Source organism: Salvia hispanica, chromosome 5 (genome assembly GCF_023119035.1).
Source record: "Salvia hispanica cultivar TCC Black 2014 chromosome 5, UniMelb_Shisp_WGS_1.0, whole genome shotgun sequence".
Classification (NCBI taxonomy): Eukaryota; Viridiplantae; Streptophyta; class Magnoliopsida; order Lamiales; family Lamiaceae; genus Salvia; species Salvia hispanica.
Genome location: NC_062969.1, coordinates 4,928,276 through 4,952,275, shown reverse-complemented (window position 1 = coordinate 4,952,275; position 24,000 = coordinate 4,928,276). Strand labels below are relative to the sequence as shown.

General features: G+C 36.3%; 4 protein-coding genes and 1 long non-coding RNA gene across 14 annotated transcripts; all 5 read left to right on the top strand.

Annotated features, from left to right (window-relative positions):
• The first annotated feature begins 1,416 nt into the window (after positions 1-1,416).
• LOC125187438 (nudix hydrolase 25-like) lies at positions 1,417-3,949 on the top strand. The gene is made up of 6 exons (XM_048084032.1): positions 1,417-1,592; positions 2,117-2,167; positions 2,466-2,558; positions 2,828-2,922; positions 3,476-3,587; positions 3,663-3,949. Exons 1-6 carry the CDS (start codon positions 1,527-1,529, stop codon positions 3,762-3,764), a joined length of 519 nt encoding a protein of 172 aa, XP_047939989.1. The 5' UTR covers positions 1,417-1,526; the 3' UTR covers positions 3,765-3,949.
• A 745-nt stretch (positions 3,950-4,694) lies between these two features.
• LOC125186903 (mitogen-activated protein kinase 9-like) lies at positions 4,695-8,580 on the top strand. Of its 2 annotated transcripts, XM_048083390.1 has the most exons (13): positions 4,825-4,843; positions 4,971-5,063; positions 5,134-5,257; positions 5,987-6,395; positions 6,477-6,604; positions 6,722-6,781; positions 6,885-7,034; positions 7,137-7,292; positions 7,379-7,516; positions 7,597-7,670; positions 7,820-7,918; positions 7,998-8,254; positions 8,342-8,580. In XM_048083390.1, exons 3-12 carry the CDS (start codon positions 5,249-5,251, stop codon positions 8,251-8,253), a joined length of 1,479 nt encoding a protein of 492 aa, XP_047939347.1. In that variant the 5' UTR covers positions 4,825-4,843; positions 4,971-5,063; positions 5,134-5,248; the 3' UTR covers position 8,254; positions 8,342-8,580. The 2 variants fall into 2 exon arrangements, with proteins under 2 accessions (XP_047939348.1, XP_047939347.1); XM_048083391.1 differs by lacking the exon at positions 4,971-5,063 and having other exon boundaries at positions 4,695-4,843.
• Positions 8,581-8,816: 236 nt separating this feature from the next.
• On the top strand, positions 8,817-13,134 carry LOC125186905. Of its 8 annotated transcripts, none has more exons than XR_007170525.1 (9): positions 8,818-9,526; positions 10,482-10,675; positions 10,764-10,833; positions 10,922-11,027; positions 11,098-11,241; positions 11,514-11,573; positions 11,763-11,822; positions 12,510-12,625; positions 12,726-13,134. It is a non-coding gene; the product is annotated as an uncharacterized LOC125186905 (long non-coding RNA). The 8 variants fall into 8 exon arrangements; XR_007170524.1 differs by having other exon boundaries at positions 8,818-10,395; XR_007170529.1 differs by having other exon boundaries at positions 8,817-10,675; positions 11,514-11,611.
• A 1,303-nt stretch (positions 13,135-14,437) lies between these two features.
• LOC125186904 (homeobox-leucine zipper protein ATHB-17-like) lies at positions 14,438-16,214 on the top strand. Its single transcript, XM_048083392.1, has 4 exons — positions 14,438-14,565; positions 15,017-15,192; positions 15,269-15,348; positions 15,799-16,214. The coding sequence occupies exons 1-4, from the start codon at positions 14,496-14,498 to the stop codon at positions 15,995-15,997; spliced, it is 525 nt and encodes a 174-aa protein (XP_047939349.1). The 5' UTR covers positions 14,438-14,495; the 3' UTR covers positions 15,998-16,214.
• Positions 16,215-19,204: 2,990 nt separating this feature from the next.
• LOC125189117 (auxin efflux carrier component 3-like) lies at positions 19,205-22,350 on the top strand. 2 transcript variants are annotated; one of them, XM_048086333.1, is made up of 6 exons: positions 19,205-20,562; positions 20,646-20,907; positions 21,004-21,089; positions 21,313-21,470; positions 21,584-21,660; positions 21,749-22,350. In XM_048086333.1, the coding sequence occupies exons 1-6, from the start codon at positions 19,299-19,301 to the stop codon at positions 21,813-21,815; spliced, it is 1,914 nt and encodes a 637-aa protein (XP_047942290.1). In that variant the 5' UTR covers positions 19,205-19,298; the 3' UTR covers positions 21,816-22,350. The 2 variants fall into 2 exon arrangements, with proteins under 2 accessions (XP_047942290.1, XP_047942291.1); XM_048086334.1 differs by having other exon boundaries at positions 19,206-20,562; positions 20,649-20,907.
• The last annotated feature ends 1,650 nt before the right edge of the window (positions 22,351-24,000 follow it).

Sequence of the window (24,000 nt, the reverse complement as noted above, 5' to 3'; positions counted from 1 at the left end):
TCACAGCTAGTGTTGGTGATGGAAAAACTCCAAAGATCCGACGAGGCGAAAGAGCTAACAAGGCCTAATGATCCGTTCTTGACAGTTGAGGAAGCAGTTGCTTACCTTCTTTTATCACCCAAGAGCAATTCATCCAACTGTGTATGATTTCAACATGAAACTTCACAGGCCTAATGCCTAAAATCAGTACATCTCTACTTATCCTCTGTTTTTATGCCATCCAATAATGTCTCAACGTAGCATATATGCTGTCAAGTTCTTTATTGAATTCCACACTTAGGCCCTTTGCCCATCTATATTTGTTAATGAAAATTAAAATTTACTACTACAAGATAGTACAAAACTTATTACTACAAAATATAAACGCCTTAAGCCCTTACCAATGCTGATTGAATCAAATATTCCCCTTTAATTTACACAAAATGTTTCATAAATGTAAGGGAAAACAACTCACTAATTCGTGGTTTTAAGTTTTAACTATTCCATCAGCTACTCCCAGATTCAGTTGGGTCCAGTCCCAGACACCCAATTTCAGCCATGTAAAAACCATACTTTTTTTTTTTCCTTTTTCTATTTTAGAATTTTTTAAATTAGGAGAAATATCTCTCTGATGAGAACTCTACAAATTGGATAAATATGTGATGTTCAATTTAAAATTGAGTTTTACATGTAAATGGCATGAAAATTAGTTGTAGAAAACAAAAACATGACAGGGGAAAAAAGGAGACTTTTCAAAAGCTATGGCACCTGAGGAACTTTTATACCTATACTACTATTGCATGAAGAATAATGACCTTAACATAAGTAATTAGTAATAAATTTATAATGCAAGTGAACAGAATTTCCATCAGTATGAGATTCTTATTTCCATTAAGTCACCAAATGTCAACGCCTACCTTTTTCCCCACCAACACCCTTATCTATTCACCACCTGAATCAAGACAAACAAGTGCAAAAATTTACATCACCTTTACAAGAATTCTATTTATATTTGAATTTAGACTTTTTGGTGAGGCTACGAGAGCATGCGCAAAGGCGTAATTAGTGCTTAAGTACAGCACTACGGCTGCTCTAAGCACGATTTCTAATGTGCGGATGCGTGCAAAAACACATTGAAGTATCGGCTAATAGATAGTTAACCACGCAATAAATTTTGTTGTATTTAGTCAAAATTAAATGTAAATAAAAAAATACGGCTATGTTCCTCCCACTAAATAATAATTATAATAATAACATCAATAACAATAATAAAGATTAAATTAAAAATTTCCCACAATTAGATTTAGATGCGCACGATAAGCAGTTAAGCACAAACGAGCGCAGAAAAAGTCTGTTTTGAACTCAACGCAGTCCACGTCATCATCAGCTCATCCTTACAGTGCATATTAATGGTTTGACTTTCTGCTAAGTGATATTCTGATAGTGATCTGTTTTTTTCCAGAGATTCTCTCTCTTCCCCAACCCCCTCTCTCAAATTTTCCATTCTTTTGGAGACACCGCTAATTTCAGCTAAGGAGTGAGAATCAATGGAGGGTCTGCCCTCTGGTTATCGCCCTAACGTTGGAGTATGTCTCATCAATGATGACAATATGGTAAGTAGAGAAGGGCAAAAGAAAAACCCAATCTTTGTTAACACATGGGACAAAAAAACGCCTTCTTGATTTAGTATTGGTGTTGATGTTTGCGCACTTCTGAGTAATTTGATAGTGGGTGGTATGTTTTCAGTTTGCTTTGTTGTTTCGTGCCATCAAAATGCAATCTTTTTTGGTTCCATTTGATTAATAATGAGGGCATGTAGAGATTTCTTGTAATTTTCAGTTGATAGCCCAGAAGACTACAATAAACAGTCTTGTTTCTTTTTCTTCTTCTTAGGATTGGAAACTCGTTTGCTAACAATTTGATGGAAAAAAATATGTTTCCTGTTCTGATAATTTCCTAAGTTATTTAGTTTATCCCAAATCCCTCTTATAGTTTGGTATGGAGTATAGGTTTTTAGATGGTTTTGTCTTATGCTCCTTTCTCCATTCTTGCTTGTTCAATTGATTGTTTTATCTCTCCTGTTCTTGATTTGTTTCTAGGCCCATGTTAAATTTGTAATTTTAAATTTGATTTGCAGGTATTTGTAGCATCTAGACTGAATGTTCCTGGAGCATGGCAGATGCCTCAGGTAAAGCCACAGTTAGTTACTTAGTTTGAACTTTCAAATAGAGATATTTGTTTCACTTAAATTTTGATTTAAAGTTACATGCTACAAATATCTATTTTATTGCAAGTGTATATTTGGATGTTGAATCCACTAAAGAAGCCATTTTTACGAAGCTGCTTGTTTATGTATGTTGAGCATCTCGAGCCTGTTTTTGTGAAAGGCGCTGGTAGTCAGTTATATGATTAAAAACAATTCAAAGACGTATTTTTTATCTGATATTGCTTTGTCGACTGAAGATTTTTTTACATAACTTGCATAGGGAGGTATTGAAGAAGGTGAGGAACCAAGGTCTGCAGCAATCAGAGAATTGAGGGAAGAAACTGGAGTAGTCTCTGCTGAAGTAATAGACGAGGTTTGTTGGAGTTGATGTATCATGGTACTGCGATGTTTGCTTTGGTTATCAAATGTTTATGTAAGTTTTTGAATTGGAGAGTTGGAGGCATATGAGTACTCCGTGCTTCTTTCTCAGGCCTGCTATTTTGTTCACTTTATCGGTAGGAAGCAATTCGTTCATTCTCACTATGCGATAACTATTGAATAAATGAGCTTCTGATGGTGATTATTGTCTTAAAAAGTGTGAACAAGTTTGTTACTCATTTCTCAAGTCTTATGAATCATCAGGTTCCTGAATGGTTGACGTATGACTTCCCTCCGGCTGTAAAATCAAAAGTGAATCGACTCTGGGGTGGAGAATGGCACGGGCAGGCACAGAAGTGGTAAGTTCATGACCTGGTGCCCTGTATCAATAAAATCATCTATAGTTCCTGCCATAATATTCGTTTAAATTTGTAAATTTGGTTAACATGCCTAGTGTCTTCGAATTAGTATATTCTGGTTTATGTAGTTCGAATGTTGTCAGATTCCTTGAATACCCTTGTAGCTGTTGAGGAGTCGGAATGGATTGATGTACTTGAACAAGCACGTGTCGTTTAAATTTTGTGCGCCAACAAACAAGAAATTTGGACTTTTGGGTTCTTGTTGATACATATCGGCCTAGACTACATTTATCAGTTTATGTAGTGGTGTCTCTCTGTGCCAAAGTTACCTCGTCTCGTAGATAACAGCCGCTGTGCCAAATTTGGAGCACTAGCGCGACTCAACATTCTATTGAATGATATGTTATCACTATTTTGACACACAACACAGCCTCACCATTGACTTAGTTGATACTACAATTTATTTGTCCATAAAAGCTTATTTATGGTGAATCTTAATTTGGTATTGTTAATTTGTTAATGGACATGGCTGATTGATTAATGACACTCACAGGTTTCTGATGAGATTCACAGCAGAAGAGAGTGAAATCAATTTAGCAAATGGTGAAGCAGATCCAGAATTCTCAGAATGGAAATGGGCTACCCCTGAAGAAGTCGTCGAGCAGGTATTCTCCCCCTGCTGACTCTCAACTCCCGTCATCTTCATCGACACAAGCTAACCGTGTTTTCATCATGACCAGGCAGTCGACTACAAGAGGCCGACCTACGAGGAAGTCATGAAACATTTCCAGCCTTATTTCACTTCTGGAAAAGCTACAAAGTGCTACTCAACCAAATGGTGAAAATTACACTACACCTAGTCTTGCCTTGCACCTTTTCTTGATGTTGTTGTTGTCGTCAACTTTGCTATAATTATTACAGCATATGTACTCACTGTAAATGTATATGGGGCTTCAACTTCCAGATTAGGTTTCTGTTTCTAAAAAAATGATTCCTCAATAATAGCATTGTGGTTTTCTATGTTTCATATCATTGGATGAGCCTACTTGTGTTTTATTGTGCTGCAAATATGCTATTTTAGGTTATTTTAAGTTGACATGGCTGATATCAAATAAATGAGTTTTTCAAAAGAAAGTTAATAGATCAGCCTCTGACACATGGGTCTTCAATCTTCTGTCTTCATATGGTAGATTTTTTATATTTAGTAGGTAAGATTTTTAAGAAAATATCTCACTTATTATATGGTATTGAGGGGCCTTCTATATAACTTTTTTATGCACAAACTTATTGAAAAAAGCTGACTTTACAAAAGCTTAATAAGTGAAAGTTATGAACTCTATAATCTACATAACCACTTGATCATATGTAATCAATCAACTCCATAAAAGTATGTAAATATTCAACAGTTTCACGCAATTTGATGTAGTAGGTCGTATATATGTCATAATATCCAAATCCTCGTAGAATTGTCAATAATTCGCCGCCGATTTCAATCTTTACGCAATCCACCGACGAAAAGGTAAAGCTAAACTACAACTTGCCGATTTACTCCCCCAAACACACACACACGCGCGGGTGTGTGCGTTTTTTTGGCGCAAATTACAAATTACTTTAATCGATTTATAATATTTTAATAATTAGTTGCGTTTGTGTTTGTCCTTTTCTAAAATCGAATGGACGCAGGGGAGGTCGTATATACATGGAATTTCTGGGCCATCTTCATTGACTGCTTCCTTTCACCAACATCTCGCCCCATTGGCTCTATTTATTTATTTATATATCTTCCATTTCCTTTAATTCTGGCTCAACCTCACAAATTGAGGTTAAATATTGAGTGATTGATACCTCCATCCCTTTCACTCGCTCTACTTGATTTCAGTTCACACAAAAATTGGTGGAAGAAGCTTTGCTTTTTATTGTTGTGAGTATATTATATGGACGTCGAAATTCGCCGGGTTATTGGAAAAGATCAAATCTTTTACTATGACGTGTGTCTGTGTGTATCTATATATATAAATATTAATGATCCCCCTTTCCTTGCATACCAGATCACCATTTCTGTAGCTGAGAAAGCATAATTTTTTCACATGGTTTATCTCTAGTAATATTATATAGCCCAGAAAGATAGCTCTTTTAATAAGGTATTCAATTTGCCCTTTCAGTTGCATTTAAAAGGGTATTTGCTAAATGTCAACCTATTTGTTTATGTAGGGCTTATATATAGACGTATACAACTTGAATGGGCTTGTGAATTTAAGCTGACATTCTCTGGAGCTGTGTTGGAACGAATTCTCTCTACCTCTCTTATATTCTCCTTTGGAGATTAATGATTCAGGTATTGATTATTTAAAACTCATTTTTGCATCTAGTTAAGATCTGGTTTTTGTGTTTTGCCTAAATCTCTTGTGCTAAGGTATTTTGTTTTCCTGGTCATTTTGTCTTTTCATAATTGGATCTAATAGAATTCCCATGTTTGTCAACGTAGTTGTCTTATTTTGCTGTTGATATTCTTACTGACAATGTGATGTATTTTATTGCTACGCATATTTTCTAATTGAAATAGTCTGTTCAAAATATGATTAGGGATCATCTTAAGCATCTGACAAAAGAGATGATTTTTTCATTTTTTTTTTGTTTATGTGGTTTCCCCTTTGAAAGTGGTAACTGGGCTTGTTCTCTAATTTATTGATGTATGCTTACAATTTGTGAAGGTTTTATTGTTCACTTATTCGTAGTTGATATAGATAATGCTGTATTGCTGCAACTTAATACCCTTTGCTATGATTAAGGCCTCTGTCGCTCAAGAGATCCCTCTATAAATTTGCTCTTCTGCTACTGTGTAAACTTTCTTTGAGGCTAGGATTACTGAATGCAACAAAAGCTTTCGAAACAAAGCCTTATAATATGGATGATTAAACTTTAAATGTCATTTCCACTTTTTTGGGTATTGTTACAACATGGCTACAATTTCTATACATTTGGTATTTGAAGTTCTCATTCTATTCCCATCTGAACCTCCCATGTTTCTTATAGAAAGTGCTGATGTTTCTTTTTGGCTTGTCAGAACATGCCTTTCAAGGAATTCTTCACTGAATATGGTGAAGCAAATTTATATGAAATCCAGGAGGTTGTTGGTAAGGGAAGTTACGGTGTTGTGGCTGCTGCAGTTGATACTCACACCGGAGAAAAGGTGGCTATAAAGAAGATAAATGACATTTTTGAGCATGTCTGTGAAGCTACTCGCATTCTTAGAGAGATCAAGCTCCTCAGGTTGCTCAGGCACCAAGACATAGTTGAGATTAAGCATATCATGTTGCCTCCATGTCGGAGAGAATTCAAGGATATCTACGTTGTGTTTGAGTTGATGGAAACGGACCTCCATCATGTAATAAAGACAAATGATGATCTTACACCAGGGCATCATCAGTTCTTTTTGTATCAGTTGCTTCGAGCTTTAAAATATATCCATTCAGGTATGCATTTCATCGACTTAGCTCCTTTTGTTCCTTGCACTTTTTGTAGTTACTAAGAACTCTGAATTTTCTTCTCCACAGCAAATGTGTTCCACCGGGATTTGAAGCCCAAAAACATCCTTGCTAACGCAGACTGCAAGTTGAAGATATGCGACTTTGGGCTAGCTCGTGCATCGTTTGGTGATGCCCCATCTGCTGTTTTCTGGACTGTAAGTGATTTATGCTGTGATTTCATGGATGATATATGTATCCTCTCCAAAAATTGTTGGATTAAGGTTATTTATTTATCAATTTTGTAATTTTTTCGAAATGTTGTTTATCTGAAGGATTATGTGGCGACCCGGTGGTATCGTGCTCCTGAACTTTGTGGTTCCTTCTTTTCCAAAGTAAGTTCCCATTCTGGAAATTACTAGAGGCTACTTCTTTGATAGCTAATGAGATGTTGAAAGGTCAACGTGTTAAATTCCTCAATGTTGTTGCCTATTGCAGTATACCCCGGCTATTGATATATGGAGCATAGGATGCATATTTGCAGAAATGGTCACTGGCAAACCATTGTTTCCTGGGAAGAATGTTGTCCACCAGTTGGAGCTCATAACTGATCTTCTTGGCACACCTTCTCTTGAAGCTATCTCGAGGGTTTGTTCCTTCATCATGGCTAAATTCTCTCTTCACTTTAAAGTCTGTGATAAATTTGACAAAACTTATCATTGAGAAGTTGAATTATTTTCTCACATATAGATTCGAAATGACAAGGCCCGAAGATATTTGAGTAGCATGAGAAGGAAAGCACCTATACCTCTGTCGCAAAGATTCCCAAATGTTGATCCTCTGGCTCTCCGTTTACTTGAGCGCCTAATTGCATTTGATCCCAAAGATCGTCCGTCTGCTGAAGAAGTAAGGATTCATATAACTATTCATTGTCTCAGCTTTCAGCAAGGATGTGTTTGCATTGACAATGGTAAAAAACCATACTTGTACAGGCATTGGCAGATCCATATTTTTACGGGCTGGCAGATGTGGAAGATGAACCATCAACACAACATATCTCAAAATTTGAGTTTGAGTTTGAAAGAAGAAATTTAACGAAAGAAGACGTGAGGGAATTGATCTACCGAGAGGTACGAGCATTAGTAGTGAAGTGTGAATGATATTACTTGCGTTAGCTGTTACTTACGTTGTATCTTAATTAAGCGAACAGATCTTGGAGTATCATCCCCAGATGCTCCAGGAGTACCTCCGTGGCGCGGACCAGATTCACTTTATGTATCCAAGGTCGGGCCACAAAAAATTTGTGTTAACTCAAACACTTTATCATTCATAGTTATTACAACTTTATATCTCGCTCAATTTTCTCTCATCTGCAACGAGTCATTTCTTTTTCTCTGTGATTGTTGCCTTAAAATTAGAGTCTGATTTTTCAGTGGAGCTGATCAATTTAAGCAGCAATTCTTCCGGCTCGAGGGACAAGCAGGAAAAGTCGGCAGTCCACCAATGCGGAGGAGATATGCTTCCTTGCCAAGGTAAAAGCCATGCCTGATTATGGTGGCAGCACGTTTCTTTTAGTTTAGATGCTGATACCCTGATGTGATCTGGTGGCAGGGAACGTGTATGCGGGCTCATTGACGAGGACCCTGATCGAAGTGATTCCAGAAGTCGAGCCGTAGTGCCAGTTCCGCGTCCAGTCCTACAGAGTCCCAGGAACTCATTGGAGATGAAAAGATCAGAAGCTCCAAAGGCCAGCACAAAGGCTAAAGGTGATCATAAAGTATCGTGCTACAGCGCCCGTTGCTTGCTGAGAAGTGATAGCATCAGTGCTTCGAAATGCATTGGAGTGCAAGGACAAGACTACCTGTGAGGTTAGTCTACTGTCAACTGAGTCACTTAACAACCTTAGTTAAAATCAGCCTTAAATTATAGCTGCTGCTTCTTGTTTCTCCGATCAGGTGCAATCGTCTCGTGTATGGTATACTTGTCAATGATCATCGTGCACAAGGGTCATGGATCTGAAAGATAGTTGTGCAAGATTCTTGATTTATGGATAGTTAGTTGTCCAAGATTGTTGATTTATTGTTGTAACATCAAGTGTGTATCATTTTGTTGTTTCAGTATTTACATTGTAAGTTGTAACCAGTGTCATATGATGATGATGATTGATGATACATGAAAAAGATTTGCAATTCTAGGCGCTGTAATCTCAATTTGAATATTTATTTGTTCGGTAAAAATGTAAACTTGATTGAAATTACAAATTCGTACTATTTTTTTTTTAAAATTATCAAACGCGATTCGCCAGTTAAGACTGAGACAAAATTGGTTTTGACATCTAAATTTTTACTTGGGAAAATATGAACTTTACTTTCTGTTTCAAACTTGAATTTTATTTTTTTTTTAAAAAGCGAACTGAGTTAACTGAGACGCCATAATAAATCGTCAACCTTATAATTTCACATTTTCTAAGAAAGCTATCCATAAACAAACATATAAAAAGGTTTAATCATGAATTGACGAAATATCCACCCATTCCAAATCAAGAATACCGAAAACACCGAAATCAAGTATGTAATGGCCTTTGGAGGCGGCTTTGCGGAGAGCTCCGAAATCGGCAATCAGAAAAAAAGCAAAATTAATCACTTTTCCAATGAAAACAGAATCGGAAGCACAAAGCCGTACTATGATGCCATCGTTAATGTAAAGGCTAAAACTACTGGGCAGCCGCAGAAAACCTGCGGGTATTTCAGAGCCACGAACTTTTCATTAGTTCAAGCTCTCCCCTTTTTGCGTTTTAGCCCAATGTTGAATACGGAAAATACAAAAAAAAATCATACAAACGAAATAGAGAAGGGGTGTGCCAGCTGCGGAAGGAACCATAAACCCTAATTAATCTGCAGAGGATGGGCCTTTATTTATAGATATGTGGGTGAATCGCGTAATTGCATAGACACCCTTCTACTCTGCTTATATTGCTATTTAGTCATGCTCTTTTTGCGATTTCATCTTTTTGAACAAATTTAAATTTAGCCCCAATTACTCGCAATACTCAGCTGCCCAAAGCGGTTGCCATGGCCAATGCCGCTTGTATTTAATTTTACAATTTCATCTCCTATCGTGCCTCATTCTGAATGCCTTAGGTGAATTTGTTATGTTCAATCATTCGATTTACTTTTTCTTCAGTAGATTGACAGCTTTTATGCTGATGTTTAATTCGATAAGGAGTCAATTTGAAAAGATTATGCCTTTCATCTGTGTTTAGTGTATATTCTACAGTTTTCCCCTAATATAAATGACTCAAAGGCTGCATCATCTTGGCAGCTCTGCTTCAGTCTGTTATGACATCATTGGATTTACAATTGTGTATCATGCTATGGGGGGTTGCCTACATTTATTCTCTGGTTTAAGTTGTATCGTTTTTTGAATACCGATACAGCATTTCCTGTCTATGAGTAGTTGACTGCTGCTGCCAAAACAGTTTCATTTCTCATGCTTTGTTGCCAAATCCACAGTTATCATAACTAGTTTATTCTCATCGTTTTATGTAATCATAATTTGAAAATGGTATCTACCTTTTACATTTACTTATACTTTATATTAGATTCGAATGTTGTTACCTATGTGCAAATATGACACAAATTCTCTTCTGGCCTTACTGGAAGTTTAGCCTGGAGCCTCATCTAGTATGCCCTTGTAAGTTATTAGTTGTCAGAGTAGGAAATTAATGGAACAACCTTGACGAACCTCAAATAATTCTACCTTGTATATGGCATTGAAGTATATCATAATTCCAAGAAGTAGTTTGTTTCTGTATGAGATACTTTAGAGGGTTAACTACTTTGGTACCTATTTTCTCTTGGAAATTTTATTCGGCCAAGCTCATGCTTTTATGTAGGCTTTGATAACACAAAACTAAATATTGTCCGATAGGGTCTCAGAGATAAATGCTTACAGCATGCTGTGAATTTATAAGTTGAGAGAGCAGGAGTATCTTTGTCAGATGTCTGAGGTCATTGGCTTTTAAATTATTACAATTACAATTGAAGTTTTGATTTATGATGGAATATCTTGTGAAGATCCTTCATTTCTATGCAGATTTAGCAATTTTCTTGCACCGATTAATTTTACATCATGCTTTCGGTCAAATAAGTTTCCTGAAAAGTTGTTAAAGGTTTAGCCGTTTAGATGTGTTTGAAAAGCTAAATGTCTCAAGAGCTGTAATAGATGCTTGCAAATGTTGCATAAGATGACCTATCTGGCCTTGGAATTCCCTATATATAGTTCTTAAGGTGACTTGAATCCTCATAAGCTTCTTCTGTTTTCTTATCCTCATTTTTATCTCTTCTTATTCTACTCTTTTTGGATCCTTCATATAAGGTGATGCTGATGTGGGATGACTGTGGTAGCATTTTTGTCATGCATGGAGGTAATTGGATCTGAATTCCAGGTGAGTGATTATGACTTCTACTTTACTGTTTTACATAGTGAAGTGCCACATTTGATTTGAATCAATTGATCATACTACCTCCCAGCAGCATTTATGGTTCCAACAGAGCTGCTAGCAATCCTGTTAGCACCTTCTTGGCTTGCTTGAGAAAGTTGAGTATGCCATTGCAAAGCCTCTCGTTTCTCTATTGACAGGTAGTTGTAGATCATCCTTGTTTAGTCCTGGCATAGCCTCTCATTTCATATTTTGCAACTGTTTTGTTAGGGTCTCCAAGCTGGGGATATCTCCATGGTCATTGGAACTCATTTTTTAATAGCTGAAAAGGTGGAATTTTCACTTTCGCGCATGGCTGCTGTAGACGAGCAACAGTGCTTTGGTGTTGTTCAGAGAAGATCCTTCAACACCAAGGTATCTCTTTGCTTCAAATTTTCCTTAAATGGTAATGGATACTTGTTTAGAAGATGAGCTGGAAAATATGTTTTCATGCATTCTGAAATAGCTGATAATAGCCAGTGGTGCATTATTAACCTTATTAACTTGTTCTTCGCAATTAAATTGCAAGTCCCCATTCTGTTTTCTGGGAAGTTTGTACTGTGTTCTTAGACCAATGATCGTGTCAAATATTCAGATCAGCTCATGATTTTGCTACTACTATTCTGAAAAGGTTTTTGTTTTTGAAGTTAGATCAACTTGTTCTGAATGACTCAGCAAAAAGTGATGTCAGCCAGACCGATACCAAGGTCGCTTGCTCTTCTATTTGAAATTATTACAAGATTTGGTACAATATTGCACAAATGCCTTTGAAATCGCAAGCTATCTTATTTTTAAATCTGAACTTTTTCGTTAGTCTTCATGAAGAAGCTGATCTTCCCATACCTTCTTGTACTGCGGTTTAAAACTTTATCTTATTCTATGTTCTTAAATGACAGATCGCCCATTGAGACATATATTTATGAGGAAACGAAGTTGGATTTCATAAGGTTTACCAGGTAAACAGAAATAATTCAATTCCCTGCACTCACTTCCAATTGTTGAAATTTTATTACTATTTGGTTCCTTCCACAAAATTGTAGTAGGTGATAATGGATGTGAAACATTCATTTTTCTGTGCGTTCATTAACAAAATGAATCATGATTACCTAAGAATATGTACTACGATTTAAAAAAAAATTATTGCAACTATATTTGTAAAAATTTTGATGTACATTGTTAAAAAATAATGTAAAAATCAGTGATCATCAATTTGTAGGTTGTGGTGGTAGTGATTGATCACATGGAAACTTTTTGTTTTTTGTTGGTTCATTATGTCCATATTACTGCATCAGGATAGCATAGTTGACGGAGATGAGTTTGTGTGGAATGTCATGAACTGATCTCATATGCCAGACAATAGAATGTCACTTATGTGAATGATCTAGTCACACAAGTTGAGGCGTACTTGAGTGCATAGCACAGCGCCAGTGCTTCCACCTCCCCACCCATGTGCAAGTGATTATTTGCAACATTTGCTATTGCTGATCTTGACATATAAATGCAACCAACATACTCAGTGATTAGATAGGATTGGCAGCAGAAATTCCTATGTAATTCCCGATAGCTGCAGCGCCTAAGTATACGCTTATTTACCTGATCTTAATGTGTTGTATGCGTCTAAAAATATGGACCTCCTCCTCCAGTGACTTGCTCGGTAAGAAACAGCCCGGCCATCTTCGTCGTTACGAGGTTGGAGATAGCTGCATTGTATTGTTTGTTGGGGGTAGCAGAAAGTTGTAATGATTCCCAGAACTGAAAGGTGAGCTTACCAGCAGACAGCCGCTTTGCTTTGTGGAGTATGTATGATATACGAACCTATGACGTCATATTTAGCTAGTGCTGACGCTTGAAACTGGTAGTATGAACAAGGTACTGTTTGAAGGTGGTCTCTCTCATGAGTCATGACTCACCTCATCTGATGTGTGCATAATCAAGGGAGAGCAGAGCAGAGCAGAAGGAGGAGCAAGGTGTTGAAGTGGGGCCCAACTGTTGTCCACTGATACTGCAGTGTTGGCTGCCGACTACAAGACCAATATGTGGGGCCCTTCGTCTCCCTAATTTTATGGGACTTTGGCCCAGCAAAATCATTAGTACTAGTACATATTAGGTGCGCCTAAATACCATCCTATTTTCAACTTTTTTTTAAGTTTTTAAATAATCAATAAATTGCCATTATACATAAACGTAGAAACTAGTGCTACTTATTTTGTACTATGAAGTGACTGGCATCGAATTAATAATGGTATTGAAATTATTGTTGTGCGTGCATTTTGTATTTTATTGTTTTAAAAATGCTAGTAAACATTTTTTATGTTTAATGACTCGTAAAAGAACCTTATAAGAGAAAGTTGAGTCTTGCAACAATAATCATCTGTTGTGTAAAGTGAAACTCATTTGTCAGATTTCCTAAAAATAAACCATGTTTTACTGGAGATACATTAAGTGATCGGATGTATACAAGAAAACCAACAATTTTCTTTTCTGTTGAGAAACAAGCAAACTAACAACCACTTTTTATGACCATATGGCTACTAACAAATGGTAAGTAAATAATTGGATTGTTTTTACTTGAAATTTCGATAACAATTAGTATTTAATTCAAACTTTAGTAGGAAGTAAGGTGTTTTATGTCAGATAATTAGTTCAGTTCAACATGGATTAGGTTGAGGTCAAAAAACTGAGATATAATTTTTGACTGATTCTTATGTACTTTGAATTATATTATAGCTGCATTCAGAAAAATGAATGAAAAGATTCATTTGTTTGACTAAACTTAAATGGAAAAAATCATTGAAATTCATGGTCTTGTAGGAAAATATTGTTTACAGCTACTTACATGTATCTTCAATATGAACATGAGAACCATATGTGGACTCGTAATTAATTGGCCGTAGAGAAAAACGTAAAAAAAAAATTCATTCTTGGTCAGAGGTTTATAGGTTTGAGCATCAATATTCTTCGTTTTGAAACTTTCAACATACTATTCAAATTTTGAATCAATGCTTATAAATCTATCTTTTCGTTATTATATTATACTCATACTCCATGTAGTAATAATTTGCGGATATGCATTCCTGAAAAAAAAAACATATGGCTCAATATATGCATATGCCTAGCAAATTGGTATAAACACCACAAATTAATACTATCATAATATCAACCTCAATATATGGCTCAAAAAAAAACATATAAGTTTTGCCAATCATTTCAGCAGCTGACTTATGGACCGACAAATCGGGCTCAAGCAATGGGAGTCTGCTGCTTTGTCACACCCAACTTTACTATCCAAATTGAAAAGGGGAAAAAAAGTAGTAGTAGCAATTATTTAATTAAATAGTACATGGGTAGGCAAATAAAAGCAATCAAATTAAGAAAAACCGTTTCTGATAAAAATGTTGAATCAATCATATACTCCATTAACTAATCTAATCTATTTCTCTTTCAACAACTCCCTTATTATATTTTTGACCTTTATGCATTTGTTGTCTCCATTCTCCTTTTACTTTTATGCTTTTGTCTGAATATATATCATTCAAGATCCCACAAATTCTTCTTGTCTCTCTAACACAATATTATTAATTCAACCATAATTGTGCTCCAATATCTCCTAATCACTCTTTGAAGATTTCATGGAGATTTTGCCTCCTAATTCTTCTTGCTTGGAACTATCCATAGCCATGCCCTCTTTCCCATCTTCCGGTCAGACTACCACCATCTCTTCCCTCTCTCTCTCTCTTTAAGTCTCTTTTTATTTCCTTCTTGATTTGTGTGTGTGTGTGTATCAGTGTATGTGAATTTCCCTTTCAATTTCTTGGAGTTTAAGTATGATATTGTTCAAACGACGAAGCTTTCTTGTTGTGTAAAGTGAGCAAGTAAATCTAAAAAAAGACTTCGATTGTTCATTTTAAACATATATATATATTCCAATCATGTTGAAAGAATTAGGGTTTTTGGGAAAGAAAGTTTTCTTCTTCTTTTCTAGAGAGGTGACATGTTTTAGGTATATTTAATTTCTTTGCATGGTGGTAGCCAATCACGGAGGAGTGATAAACCTTTTTTATTCACTCAATATATATAGTCTATGAAAAATCTTTTTTCCATAAATAAATGCCAAAAATAACAGAAACATTTTATATACTGCTATATATAGAGGCAAAAGGAAAAATAAAATTACTGGACATAAATGAAGCACCCTCAAGATCGGAAGAAGAATGCGTGGAGGAAGAAGACGAAGATAGCCCGGTTCCTAGAAAGAAACTCCGGCTCACAAAAGATCAGTCTCGTCGTCTTGAACAAAGCTTCGTACAAAATCAAACCTTAAATCCTGTACGCCTCTTAATTAATTTAATTATATATGAAATTAATCATGTGTTTTTTAAGGAATTAGGTTTTGAAACTGCAGAAAGAGAAGGAAGATTTAGCAATGGAATTGAGATTAAAGCCAAGGCAAGTGGAGGTGTGGTTTCAGAACCGTAGAGCAAGGTAGACTTATACCTTGTTAATTAATAGCTAGAATATCTTTTAATTATTTATTTTACTATATATATATACATTTATTTTTTGGAAATGGAAAAGAATATTTTAGGTAATACTAGTAAAGGGAATATTAGGATTATTCGGTTCTTCCTACATGAAGAAATGATGAAGCATCAAATTATCCTTTGTTTTCCCTCTAAATTAAATAATTTAGGATCAACCTTTTAAATTTGAGGACTGATGGTATGTTACAAAAGTAAAAAATGTATGTCGAGGTGGTAAATTACATTTTCACATAGTCTCCCTGTGAATTAATTGTGTGCAATAAAATGCACGCTGAAAAGTTATTTTTTTCAGGAAGTTTGTAGTAAAAAACGTATTTACATGTTTGGAAAAAATCAATTTTGAATTGATAATTTGTAGTATTGTTGATATTATTGAATTGATTAATTAAAGGAGCAAGATGAAGCAAACAGAAGTAGAGTGTGAGTACCTAAAGAGATGGCTAGGAGCATTGACTGAACAAAACAGAAAGCTGCAAAAGGAGGTGGAGGAGCTTCGCTTCATCAAGGCAGCGCCGCCGCGGGTCTCTGCCCTCAGCATGTGTCCTCGCTGTGAGCGTGTCACCCCCGCTGCCTCATATTTAAATACTTAGCTTTTATTTTCTAATTAGCAAATCACTAATTAGCTTATGATACTAGCAACAAAGGCGACATATGCTCAATTAGTGTTGATAACATATTGTGTATAACCTTTTTCATCTTAATTGTATAATCAATGCATGTGGTACTTAACTAAAGCAAAACAATATTAGATATGCACATAATGTCACGCAGTTTCTCTTAAAAAATCCCATAAGCAACGATTATATAATTTGAATTGGTTTTAGGATGGAAAACATGAGTCTTATATAGATATAGTGATTTCAGTTCTCTTTGTATATCGACGTGGGATAGTTGTAATATATTTTTTTAGTTTCAATTGCCAACACCCTCCTCAAACCCTTCAAGGTGAATCTTGGAGGGGTTGGATTAGTTGTAATATATATTTTTAGTTTCAATTGCCAACACCCTCCCTCAAAAACCTTGAAGGGGTTGTACTTTTTTTCTAATCGGTTGGACGATTGGCCCAATTTTTTTCCCGGTCGGTTGAACCACTGGCCCAAATTTTAAGCTCAGATATATTGTTGGGTCAGTCATTTTTTCGGTTTCGGCCCAGATATACTGCTGAGTCAGTTAATTTTGACCCACAGTCGGCGACCCGCTCTGATACTATGATAGAAATCCATGGGTTCCATCCTAAAACCCAATTGGTGATAGGAGGAGGGGCCCATGAGACTTATATAGTGATTTCAGTTCTCTTTGTACACCGATGTGAGATAGTTGTTATATACTCCATCCGTCCCACTTAAAATGAAACATTTGGAAATCGGCACGGGATTTTATGTAGTGTTGTTTTGTGAGTTAATAAAGAGAGAGTAAAGTAAGAGAGATGAAAAAGTAGAGAGAAAGTTGTTTCCATTTTAAGAAACGTTTCATTTTTAATGGAACAGCCAAAAAAGGAAAACGTTTCATTTTAAATGGGACAGAGGGAGTATTTTTTTAGTTTCAATTGCCAATATAATTGATCATATCGCCAATAATTTATGATAGTACAATTGTGTTTCGGGATTTAATTTGTTGTTATTGTGAATTTTTTATGACGAAATTTTGCTCTTAATTAGAAAATTCAAATAATGACAATTTTATCATAATAGTTGACACAATCAAATTATGACTATGATTCAAGTTCATATAATAACAAAATCCCAAAACTTAATTGTGCCTAGATATGAAAAATTATCTCCGAGAATAGTCCAAGTAGAATTGGGCTTATATTAAAAGGTTTTGGGCTTATATCGTCTAAATCAGCCCAACTTTGAATTCAGAAAGCATAGTAAACGATAAAACTATGAAATCATTCGATAATTTCTCAAAAATAGATTAATGACGACGGAAAGTAACACAAATCAATTGCCATCTGTTAAATTATGCTAAATCTTGATTTAATTTTGTGAAAAACATAAAATCATAATTATGTATATTTGGAGAAGTGCTTTTATTTATCATTGGTTTATAATTATATATGTGTTGAAGGGGAAGGCATATGGGGCCTGTATGGGTTGTGATGGAAAAGTCTAGTGGGCCGACAACGTAACTACAAATCACCATGTGCTGACTTATGAAAATTTTAATGCAACTCACTTGGATTAATTGCTTCTTCATCTTTTTCTCTTTGTATTTCGAATCTTCATAGAATTTACATAAAATTGTTTATATTATAAAATATAATAATATTTTTTTTTTATTATAGTACTACCATTTAGATTTTTGTATTTACTATTTGGGGAATGCTTCCCCTGTGATCAGTGTATGATTAGTTGATTAGTTCCCAAATATTTTGTGATTTGAGAACTTTGACTCAATTAATAAATATCCTACCAAAAATTTGTGATCAGAGTCGCTAATCAATACGTGTGCTAATAAAAGAGAGGATCTGTCTTGACCCTAAGTTAAGGAGATTAAGTACTTTTAGAATCAATAATATTCGACTTAGATATTTGGTGCATATATCTTATTTTCCTAGACAAGAAACTGTTTGATGTGAAACAAAATTTATTCGAGTGAGATTCTTTAAACAACCCACGTCTTCATTTGCTTAAACTCATATGACGGAATACAAGAATCCAATTTCACTTCATAGATATATCAGCTATTTGCTAATCAGGTAAAGACATTATTAAATCACCATCACGGTTTTCACATAATCATATCTATCTTCATTATCTAGAGTCTAGCACTTCAAATAATAGTTCAACGATCATTAATAAACAATATACAATTTTAGCATATATCCGGAAAATTATATCAAAATAATTAATTGAAATTGCGTTAGTATAGAAACTTGTTTGATGCTGATAACCATTTCGTACACTGCATAATCCTTTGATTTCACTAACCTTCATTTATACTATCTTTCCTTCTTCTAAAAAAATAATTTACACTAATACAGAAAATCTGATACAAGAAGCAAAAAAAAGGGAGATGAGGAAAGCTCTATAAATTTCAGTAACCTAAAATATATAGAAGCAAAATGCGAGATCGGATAAGAAAAAAGTTAATTAATTGCTCAATAACATCAACTTTCTACAAATTTTAATACAATATGTAGCTTCAATTTTAATTTATCTATTCTGCGATATAAACTTTCAGAAATCATTTAATCATACTCAGCAATGTCAAGTTTGCAGCAGTTTCTCAATCCTTTTATAACACCATTTTCTTGATTGACACATGAGCTTGGTCACTTGCTCATCTCAATACGAAGATTTTTACATATTGGTTGGAGTTGTGAATCTTCATTTTAAAATGGTACACAAAACTAAGTATAATCACACAAATCTTGTTATAAAACTGCAAAATTAATATTTTTGTTCGACTTGTGAATCTTCATTTCAAAATGGTACACAAAGCTCAATCATAATCGCACTAATCTTGTTATAAAATAATTGACCATTACAAGAAAATTTTGACGCATTACTCAACATATTTGTTACCTTCAGTTTAAATAGTACACAAATCTCAGTCACAATCACATTATAAAATAGCTGAACATTAGCCTCAAACTTAACACTATCTGTATCACTGGCCATAATTAAACAAATTTTCAGCATTAAGATCAAAGTTACAATCTGAATTATACTACAAATACACTTAACTTAAGCAAAAGTGGTCCCAATTCTTTATAGCCAAATCAATTTTGAATAAAAAAAAATTGCTATTCCAATTCCCCCTATAAATACCCACCATATCTACTCAACCACAGTCCTATACCTCACCCCCTTTCTCCCCCAATCTCTCTCTCTCCTCTCTCAGTAACAGTCTATAACCGTTTCCAAAAAAAAAAAGAAAAAAAAAATGATAACCTGGCACGACCTGTACGTGGTCCTAACCGCCATGGTTCCACTCTACGTAGCCATGATCCTCGCCTACGGGTCCGTGAAATGGTGGAAGATCTTCACCCCTGACCAATGCTCCGGCATCAACCGCTTCGTGGCCGTGTTCGCCGTCCCCCTCCTCTCCTTCCACTTCATCTCCACCAACGACATCTACGCGATGAACTTCCGGTTCATCGCGGCCGACTCCCTGCAGAAAGTGATCATGCTGATCGCCCTGGCCGCGTGGGCCAACCTCACCAAAAACGGGACCCTGGAGTGGTCCATCACCATCTTCTCCCTCTCCACCCTCCCCAACACCCTCGTCATGGGCATCCCCCTCCTCATCGCCATGTACGGCGCCTACGCCGGCACGCTCATGGTCCAGCTCATCGTCCTCCAATGCATCATCTGGTACACCCTCCTCCTCTTCCTCTTCGAGTTCCGCGCCGCCAAGATGCTCATCTCCGAGCAGTTCCCCGAGACCGCCGCCTCCATCGTCTCCTTCAAGGTCGAATCCGACGTCATCTCCTTGGACGGCCAGGATTTTTTGGAGACCGACGCTGAGATCGGCAACGACGGCAAGCTCCACGTCACCGTCAGAAAATCCAACGCCTCGCGCCGCTCCTTCTCCGGGATCACTCCGCGGCCGTCCAATCTCACCGGCGCTGAGATTTACAGCCTCAGCTCGTCTAGAAATCCGACGCCGAGGGGCTCCAATTTTAACCACTCCGATTTCTACTCGATGATGGGGATGGGGAGATTGTCGAATTTCGGAAACTCCGACACCGGTAGAATGTCGAATTTCAACATTGCGGATTTGTATTCCGTTCAGTCGTCGAGGGGGCCCACGCCGCGCCCGTCGAATTTCGAAGAGAACGCGGCTCCCGGCGGCCTCATCAATTCTCCGAGATTCGGCTACTTCCCGCCGCAGCCGGCGCCCACTTCCTACCCGGCTCCCAATCCCGAAATCGCCTCCGCGCTGCCAAAAGGCAGCGCAAAGGCACTGACGCATCCTCAAAATCAAACTCAAACTCAATCGCAACAAACTAGTAGTGGTAAGGCCAACCACGACGCAAAAGAGCTCCACATGTTTGTGTGGAGCTCAAGCGCGTCCCCGGTGTCTGACGCCGCTGGGCTACACGTGTTCGGCGGTCCAGACTCCGAACAATCCGGGCGGTCCGATCCTGGCGCCAAGGAAATCCGCCTCATGGTTACTGATAATCCCCAAAATGGGGACACCAAAGGTGTGAAACTTTTTATTTTTTAAATGCAACAAAATTTAAAGATTGCGTCACGATATTCATTAGTATAATTTTTTTTGGCAAAGAAGGTGCTCCGCAAAGTGGCGAGGGAGGGCGGGAGAACTTCACCTTCAGCGGCGACGAGGAGAAAGAAAAGGAAGGTGCCGCAGTGCCGGCGGAGATGGAGGTGAATGCCGGTAGCGTACTCGGCGGCGGAGGCGTAAAACACATGCCTCCGGCCAGTGTGATGACGCGCCTTATCTTGATCATGGTTTGGCGCAAGCTTATCCGAAACCCCAACACCTACTCCAGCCTCATTGGCCTAATTTGGTCGTTAGTCTCTTTTAGGTAATTAAACACGACATCCTCTGTTCTAATATTCTAATCATGTGTCCAATTTTTATCTGGTTTATGTTAATTGATTATTTCCATGCTTGATCTCAGGTGGAATGTGAAAATGCCTGCAATTGTAGATGGGTCGATCCATATTCTCTCAGATGCTGGTCTAGGAATGGCTATGTTTAGTTTGGGTGAGTTTGCTTGCTCATCACATTCACATTCACATTCAATTATTCATGGACAAATTTTGTCCATCCATTCATTCTCCAATATCAAATGTTATCTACACACATTTGAAATTTAGCATCATACAATAAATGAGGTGACAGCTACACAAATTAATTATTAAATTAAATTTGAGTTAGGAATTTCATTGATATTAAAGCCTTTGTCTAATTTATGTCTACTAAATAGGTCTGTTTATGGCCCTTCAACCGAAGATCATCGCATGTGGCAACTCCGTTGCTACCTTCGCGATGGCGGTGAGGTTTCTCACCGGCCCGGCGGTGATGGCCGCCGCCTCCATCGCCGTCGGCCTACGTGGCACCCTTCTACACATCGCAATTGTGCAGGTACACGCACGAGAATCTTGTGATCAATTAAACACCTTTAATTGGATATATAAATAGTGGTTGCAAGAGTAGCTGAAATAATAAATTTAAAATATATTCTAATTTTGTGACAGGCTGCGCTTCCACAAGGCATTGTTCCATTTGTTTTCGCTAAAGAATACAACGTCCATCCGCAAATTCTCAGCACTGCGTAAGCAAATATATCTATTTATTTACAAAACATAAATATAAAATCATAATTAACGATTTTATACTATATCTTGTGATGCTAATTTCAGGGTTATTTTCGGAATGTTGATCGCGTTACCAATCACACTCGTCTATTATATTATTCTTGGCCTATGAAGTAAATCAAAGTGAGAATAGGTCGAGGGCATGATATCACTCATATGGATAGCAACGATTTTCAAGGTTGGAGCTTTGAGTGAGTAGAAGAAGAGAGAGAAGATCTGTGCTTCTTCAATTCCCAGAAACTTGGAGAAAGTTGTAGTAGGTATTTGATTTTAGATAATATGAGTCCCTGATGATGAGGATGGTGGCTCCAGTTTCAGACAACAAAAAGTCCATGGATGATGAAAAATAAAGTGGGCTAATACTTGTGGATGGGGGACATTGCTGAGGCAATCAAGGAGCCAAAATTTAGGATTAAATTAATTATTAGTAGTATTAATCTTTTCATCATCTAATATACTAGTATATTTTATATTCCTCTTTGCTCCACGCTTTCTGCTCTTTGTGTTGATTATTGAATTTTGTGGTGATTGTATTCGTTTTTGTTGCTTTCTTGACAATTAATGTAAATTTCTTCTAGCTAGATCAATTATCAAACATTTGAATTTTTATCATATGCAAATAAAATGCACTCGGTGCGTCATGCATACTTCTTTTTCCTTGAATAAATGTTCTATTTTTGTATGTTTTAGAAATTTGTGCTTCAATACTACTATGTAGTAGTATAAAGATTCTATCACTACGATTGTTACACTAAGCACATTGCAGTCAATTTAGCAAGTTCTCCAAAGTGGAATACATTCTCTCTCAGATTCATAATTAAGAAATTACTAAGAAATTACTACGAGTCTACGAGTAATATTTATATAAGTAGAATATTTCATTGGGGGAGTTTAGGGAATATATACTACAAGTATAGAAATTTGAAAATTTTGACATTAAATAAGAATGAAACTAGATAAATCTTGAGTTGTTGAATGATTTCGCATACAATATAGGTAATGATGGATCTTGGCATACAGAGTATTAAAAAATCTAACTTAATTTTGTAAATTTAAATGAAACATAATGCATTTCAATAAATTTGAAAGCATGGATTTAGAATATTTCTTATATATTAAATGTAGATTGGAAGGTTAATTTTATTGCATTTTATTTTTATGCATTTAATTCGTTTTATCAAAATTATTATTGAAGTATCGAATCAATTGTTAAACAAGTTGAAAAAGTAGACAATAGTTAGACAAAGATTCCTATCATGTCGTAAATCTCTTCACTTTCAAAGTATATTTTCGGACGATTGCGAACACTTCTTCAGAAATGAAGAAAGGGGTATGTTATGTCAATGTATTTTTAACTAGGGCCCATTTGAGAGATCACTATACATTGAAACTTTTGAAGAGAAAAGTGGGTTAGGATTCTTTGATAAGGGATAATAAGAGAAGGTAGGAAGATAAGCGAGTCAAAAGGAGGTATGCTTTGAGCTTTTAGAAAGAGAGATAAAAAATGATGCGCCCACAAATCACAATCCTAGCCTATATAAATACCATCCATGCTAGGGCGGTTGTGGTTCCACATTTCAAACCCTCCTTTTATGTCTTGAAAAATACTTGCACGTGATTCCCCACATGAATTCATTGAACATGGCACAACCCATTACCCATCCTCTCTAATATTGATTCTTCAATCCTTGTAAGGTTAGTGCCTACTTATTACCTGGTCCATACATATATATATCGTCACAAATATAGATTCCATGGACCTTAATTTTGGGAAACTATTACTATTAAGAAGGCTTAAAACATAAACTTCCACAAGAATATAAAATTACAAGGTAAATTTTTTTGGAACACATGAGCTCTCCTCAACTCGGCCCCTGGACATGACACGTGTTGCGTTCGATATGTAGGCACGTATGTATATTGCATGTGGTGCATGGATATTTCAAAAGATTTTGAAGACTATAAAAACATGGGAAGGGCATCATGTGGCCAAACTTTTTTTCCTAATGTGTTATATAGTGTGTGAGAAAATTGACAAGCATCACTTTAGAAGTTGGAGATAGGAATATTTACTCTAATAAGAAGGGAACAATTTTATCCCTCCTAACACACCTTATAAATACCCTCAAGTATTTTATTGCAACTATTATATTGTCCTTAGCCGAAGTGGTAAAATGATTCAAGTGGGGGAAGATATTATCACTATCTTGATAGTTGTTATTGCACCCGGCTAAAGGTTGTAATTGTTTCGTTTCGTTTCTTTAATTCCGTGGATGATATTGATAGAGGGTGAGATG

Bases quoted from the DNA above. Each gene is read 5' to 3' on its own strand.
- LOC125186904 (XM_048083392.1), top strand. From the start codon at position 14,496: ATGGAGATTTTGCCTCCTAATTCTTCTTGCTTGGAACTATCCATAGCC. The intron at 14,566-15,016 runs GTCAGACTACCA...TGCTATATATAG, and splicing joins GCCCTCTTTCCCATCTTCCG to AGGCAAAAGGAAAAATAAAA. The intron at 15,349-15,798 runs GTAGACTTATAC...GATTAATTAAAG, and splicing joins TTTCAGAACCGTAGAGCAAG to GAGCAAGATGAAGCAAACAG.
- LOC125186903 (XM_048083391.1), top strand. The intron at 6,396-6,476 runs GTATGCATTTCA...TCTTCTCCACAG, and splicing joins TTTAAAATATATCCATTCAG to CAAATGTGTTCCACCGGGAT. The intron at 6,605-6,721 runs GTAAGTGATTTA...GTTTATCTGAAG, and splicing joins CATCTGCTGTTTTCTGGACT to GATTATGTGGCGACCCGGTG.
- LOC125187438 (XM_048084032.1), top strand. From the start codon at position 1,527: ATGGAGGGTCTGCCCTCTGGTTATCGCCCTAACGTTGGAGTATGTCTC. The intron at 1,593-2,116 runs GTAAGTAGAGAA...TTTGATTTGCAG, and splicing joins TCATCAATGATGACAATATG to GTATTTGTAGCATCTAGACT. The intron at 2,559-2,827 runs GTTTGTTGGAGT...ATGAATCATCAG, and splicing joins CTGCTGAAGTAATAGACGAG to GTTCCTGAATGGTTGACGTA.
- LOC125189117 (XM_048086333.1), top strand. From the start codon at position 19,299: ATGATAACCTGGCACGACCTGTACGTGGTCCTAACCGCCATGGTTCCA. The intron at 20,908-21,003 runs GTAATTAAACAC...GCTTGATCTCAG, and splicing joins TGGTCGTTAGTCTCTTTTAG to GTGGAATGTGAAAATGCCTG. The intron at 21,090-21,312 runs GTGAGTTTGCTT...TCTACTAAATAG, and splicing joins AATGGCTATGTTTAGTTTGG to GTCTGTTTATGGCCCTTCAA.